General features: G+C 36.6%; 1 protein-coding gene across 5 annotated transcripts in view; it reads right to left on the bottom strand.

Annotated features, from left to right (window-relative positions):
- Positions 1 to 1,553: 1,553 nt before the first annotated feature.
- CDH12 (cadherin 12) overlaps positions 1,554 to 6,000 on the bottom strand; it is a 996,732-nt gene continuing 992,285 nt past the window's right edge. For all 5 annotated transcript variants that reach the window (XM_032337714.1, XM_032337713.1, XM_032337715.1 and 2 more), the window contains one exon: positions 1,554 to 3,203. In XM_032337714.1, coding sequence (XP_032193605.1) covers positions 2,704 to 3,203 — 500 coding nt within the window. In that variant the 3' untranslated portion in view covers positions 1,554 to 2,703. The remainder of the gene's footprint in view (positions 3,204 to 6,000) is intronic.

Here is a 6,000-nt window from a genome sequence, read left to right as displayed (position 1 = left end):
TTTGAAGTTCTAATCACCAGTACCTCATAATATGCCTGTGTTTAAAGATAGGGCATTCAAGAGTTAATTAAGTTAAAAAGAGGTCATGTGAGGGGATTCAGTATGACTGGTGCCCTTAAAATAAGAGGAATTAGCACAGAGGGAAGACCATATGAAGACACAGAAAATGGTCAAGCCAAGGAGAAAGAAAATTTACAAGCCAAAGAGAGAAGACTTTAGAAGAAACCGATTCTTCTGACATCTTGATCTTGGATTTCCAGCTTCCAGAGCCACAAGGAAATACAATTCTGTTGCTTAAGCCACCCAGTCTGTGGCAGCCCTAACAAACTATTCCAATAATGTAGCAGAAATAAGCAGACATAAGAGATAGAAGTACAGAACAAAAACTAATGAGTTTGGCAAAATCAAGACTAATTTTACCCTTTTGCTTAGCATCTCAGTCATGGGGTCTGACATGACCTGCCCTTCCCAAGCTTGCTTTGTACCATCATTGCGTCCTGTCTCTGACTGCCTCCAGAATACTTAGAGCAAGATACAAAATGCAGCCACTCCTGACAAGAATCCTGCTGTCAGCTGGAAGTGATCTTGCATATTAACCTTCTTCAAGGGGTCATGCATCACTGCATAGTAAATTGTGTGGCTGGGACAAACCCAGATGTTGCCTTCATACGACATTGCCAGCTTTTTAAAAATACATAAATATTTCCCAAAGCATATCATGCTGTGAATTATTACAGTACATGAATATTCTAACGAAGTTCCCAGAGATGAGACTCAGGTAAAATCTGGGAGCAGAGAGGAAGAAGGTCAGTCATTGTTTCTGGTAGGGAAGACAAGGAAAGTGTGTAACTATGTGACACCAAAACAGGGATGTGAACTGCGAATGCAAACAGCCTAATTGCCACCATATAATTATCACTTACATATGTTTAAAGTAAGACTTAAGAATAAATAGGACTGACTATAACTTGCCTATACTATCTATATTTCTACCCATTTTTCCCATGTGTGAATTCTTTTATAATTTTGAAAATATACATATTCATAAATATTTCATAAATACAGCTAGGTATTGACCACATTTTCAGGATGGATCTTATAAGCAACCTTTATTTTTTTCCTGTAGATAGTCTTAATAGTTCAGTAGTCACATGTATAATTATATTATTAAGAAAATATATTATCACTTCATAGTTATCTGTTTTGTTAAGTGCATTTCTAGATACTGTACAGTTCACTGGAGAGTAAAGTATATGAGTGTAGTTTACTTGTAGGCTTATAAAATCTAACAATTCTCAGAAATATGCATCAAATTAAAAAGTAAAATTTCTTTAAGAGCACAGGAATTGTATAGTGGAATTATTAATTTATAGTGGAATTATTGTAGATGATCGCATAAAGAATTAACTGTGAGATCTGGTATAATAATAATGTTTACAAAGTTGAAGTCCATGTTAATTCAATAAGTAAATCAACTGCCTGATTTTTGCATTTGTCTTTTTTTAGGAATTAGTCACTGGTTTGATTTTTCTGAAATCCCTGATTTTTTATTTGTTTGGTAATATATGATGAATATTTTTAGACATGCTATAAATCCATCCTGTATATGTATTTTAATTGTCTTTGCTGACAAAAAAAATGACTAGTTTATAAGAAACTCTGAGAAGTTATATAACGAATTTTTCTTCCCATGTTTAAATTAATGGCACTTTTTTCCTTAAAAAATTTCATGGAGAGACAACTTAAAAATGTTATCTGTGACTGAAGACTTTCATAATCTGGTGATTTTTTAAAACCAACTTTCCACACACCAGCACAGTATGAAGACAAAACCAATATTTATTTTAATGTGGAGTTTCAGCCCTGAGGCCTCTCTTTATCAAGAGGGATTTTTTTAACTTCTTTTTTTTAGTTTTTTTTTTTTTTTTGGAAAAAAAAGAACATTTTACTGAACACCTTTAATATGAACTAATGTTAAGTTCAAACATTGCTCTTAAAATTCAGGACTTACATAAAGCATTTGATAGTATCGCATTTATTTCAATTTTCTGAAAGGGTAGGAAAAACAAATGTGTTTTGGCATACAGTTTAAAAAAGAGAAAAAGAAACTCTGAATATAAGAAGATGGAGTTCAGAAAGTATTCTTCTCTTTTCCTCAAGAGGAATTGGAAGTCAGCATGTCGCTATTGCTCCTTGACATAAAGATAGTGTCTCTGTTTTCTGTCCTCTGTATTATCTCTGAATCCTGCAATGCCATCACAGCAGAGTGTATTGTACACCATTTTAAATGATAAGAGTTTCAATAGGCACTTTAGTGGAATTAAGAAAAATCTAACACTCTTCCACCGTGATGCCACATAGCTATCTTCATTCTAAGTTGTCATGTCAGTAAATCGTATTTAATAGGCCTGAGCTTGTCTCAGTGTGTTTCCAAAATAACAAAACAAAACCAAGCAAGTACACATAATAGGATTTATCTTGTGTTGGCAGAAAAAAAAAAAAAAAAACTCACAATATGATAAATATAGCAACTTGCTAGAAACCCAGATAATCAAAGGATTGTGTCCTATAAAGCCTGATGTGTGTGTGTGTGTGTGTGTGTGCACATGTGTACACCGGTGTGTATGTGTGTGTGCGATTTCTACTTGTGTTTCTTTTTCTTAAATGTCTCCTTTTGGTTGTGTTTTATCCTTCACTTTTGCCCTAAGTGACTTTATCGGGGTTATAACTCTCTTCTTCACCAAACATGTCTGCCAAGACTTTAAAACGGGGTCCCCAGTCTGTCAGATAGTCGTAGTCCTGGTCCGCTTCTGTGGTGAGAGAGTCTATAGAGCTAAGAGAGTCTGCTACTGAGCCATTTCCTTCATACGCATATGTTGCCAATGAATCGTATGGTGGGGCGGTTGGGTCCACATCATTCTCCTGTAGCCTTTGATTAATGAAATCCCGTATGTCTGTGTTATCTTCCACCGGTGGTCTCTGACGAGGTAAACAGAGAGAGTCTGGTTTTATATCCCTGCGAATTTTGTTATCCTCAATCACTTTTGGATTTCGCAGAGCACCAATGTCGAAAGCCTGGGTGTCCTCCTCCCCACCTCCTTCATCATCGTAATGGATAACGTTGTCTCTGATGTCTTCTTTAGAGGTCATTAAAGTGTCTTTCTTCTTCTGCCTTCGCAGAGCTACATACAGCACAACTATGGCTAGAAGACAAAAATTGCAAGTTGAGAATGTATAGTTCGTATCTCCATAAAATCGATCAGGGCTGGCCAACATGTTATTTTCAAAGTAAGCATATTATACAAAAAAGATCAGATCTATGTTTACTCAACTTCATTTTGAAATTGTAGCTAACAAATCTTAGCCAAATTATTCACAAAATCAAGCAATTATAGTCTTATATTTAACTTATGTTATATCTAAAAATTTTAGTATCAGTTAAAAAGTGTGTGTCACATTTTTTTTAAAGAAATAGTTGTAAGCATATAGAGAGCTGTATAGTGGTGGTATAATAAAACTTGAATATTAGAGCACATAAATAACACATATTATTCATAGCTAGATTTCCCAGTTGCAACAATTACTTATATTTCTAAGAGAAACCCAAATCTTCATGAGACAATAAATTAAAAGCAATAAATTTTAAAAAGGGAAGAAAAGAAGGAAGGAAAGTAGAAAGGAAGGAAAGAAGAGTGTAGAGTATAAGGGCCTTCTTTTTATAAATCATGAAGCGTTTATTTCCGGGCATCTGGGTGGCTCAGTTAGTTAAGTGTCTGCCCTCAGCTCAGGGCATGATCTAAGGGTCCTGGGATTGAGGCCCGTGTCAGAGTCCCTGCAGAGCAAGGAGTCTGCTTTTCCCTCTCCCTTTGCTCCTCCCTCTACCTCAAGTGTGAATGCTTTCATGTTCTCTCACTCCATCTCAAATAAATAAATAAAATCTTAAAACAAAACAAAACAAAACAGGGGGGAGTTTATTGCCTTTAGAAGTGAATGGGCATAGATTCAAATGATGAAGTCAGTGCTCCACTTTGCTCATCATAAAAGCCCCTCTCCTTCACAGAGGTGGTAATAGGTTGGAAGCCAGAGTATGTCTGATGTACTACAGCAGGGTCTAGAAGACTCTCATCCTAAAATTAGGAATTAGAGAAGATTGAGTGATGGTGAAAGCTCATTTATTCCCTCTTCCTCCAAAACTAAAGTTGACCATCTGGAAAGAGGGAGGAGATCTAGGTAGAGCTCCTGGAAAACAGGTCTTAAAGAGGTGTTTAGACCTCTTAACTCCTCCCAGCACTGAGGGAAATCCAAAAACTAAGATGATTGCTCACACAGTGAGTGGGTGAGAATCTACAAGTGTCATAGAGATGCCCTGCATATAAAATGGCATTGGAGTGCTGTGACTGAGAAGGGCCCTACTAGGGGCACCCTACCAGATTCCTAGACACCACAAGACATTGTTGCTTCCCCCATCCCAGGAAAGATATGAAAATGGCTAAGGATAAGTGGAAAGATCTGAAGGACTCTGAGATTGGTTAAGGAAGTCCAAGAATAGTTGGATTTTTAAGTACACCCCATGGCAGGACTCATAGGGCCACCATTCCCAGCTGTATCCTGGCCAGCTCCCGCTGGAAGTGTGCAGGTGCACTGTGGACACTGCGGCCCACAGAGCAAGATCACTCACTACACTGTAAAAAGGCCAGAAAAGCCAAAGGTGAGCCTCCAGAACATGCCAAGTCATGCTAGGTAGATGTGGAAATACTCTGGGACTCAGGTGGCTCCCAGACAGGAGAAGCATTAAAAAGTAACATTTGATTTGAGGTTAAACACCTGCTTGCTGGTGTTCGATTTCAGATACATGAATATTATTCTGAATCCTCCCTTCTAAGGTTCATGTCATCAGCACAAACAGATTCCAGCGCCAACTTCTTATGAATTATAAGGACAGAAAGGAAACTTTTCTTCTGTATATGAGAGTCACTTGTGTGGAATTAATGTCAATACCAAGCAAATTGGACTAGAACTTCAATCTGCAAACTAACATGAGCTTCTCACTTGGAGAATGTTCTCCATAAATTATGATGTAATACCTTACTCCATGCTTTAAATCCTAGTTTTTTTGTTTTTTGGGGTTTTTTTTAATCTTAAGATAGAGGTGTGTATCTACATTTGTGAAGCATGTATAAATGGATTCCACGATGTCCAATTGTACCTCTGTTCCATTAGAATTTAAAGAAATCACTGGCAAAACAGAAAAGCTCTCTCTGGTTTTGGGAATCTGCCAGTGAATTAATAAATGAAAGGAACCAGTTGAACAGAATTGATGGAAGAGGGAAACCCCTAAAGTAGATTTATATTAATTCTTACAGAGATGTTACAGAATACATTACCTCAGTCCTTTTCCCTTGCAATGCTTCTAGATATTTCAGTGTGTGCTGTTCTAGTGGGAATGGTTAGAATTTTGATGTGAGGAGATGTGAGAAAAGTGGAATAAGAAATGCTTTTGGCTGGCAGTTTAAAGAGGAAAAAAAAAAAAAGCAAACTTGGGGTTTTTTTCACTTTTTCTCACTCCTTTCCTGTTCTTTCCTTTTCTACTTTTATTGAACTGGCATTTGAGAGCTACTGTTCATGTAGTATATTTTTGAAGATTATATAATATCTTATTAGATAGCAACAATTACTGGAATGTACAATGAATTAAAAAAAAAAACACTTTAAAAAACCCACTGCCATATGTGGGATGTTTGTTACAGAAAATTTCACTGTGGCAAGGGCCACCAGCTGCTATTAGTTGAAAATCCCCAAGGGCTTGACCATAGTTTTGTGTTCTGATATTTAGATATTAGAAAATTAGCATTAATAAAAATATCATTCAATAGAGACCATCTTCCTTCTATCCAGATGTGACATCTTCATGAAGAAAACCTGATTTACACGGTACATTGTGAAGAGACAAGCGAGAGGAGATAGGGAGAAACAGAGAGAGAGAGAATATGTGATTAATAT

The sequence above is a fragment of the Mustela erminea genome, chromosome 3 (assembly GCF_009829155.1).
Source record: "Mustela erminea isolate mMusErm1 chromosome 3, mMusErm1.Pri, whole genome shotgun sequence".
Classification (NCBI taxonomy): Eukaryota; Metazoa; Chordata; class Mammalia; order Carnivora; family Mustelidae; genus Mustela; species Mustela erminea.
Note: the sequence above shows the minus strand (reverse complement) of the source record. Positions and strands in the feature narration are given on the sequence as shown.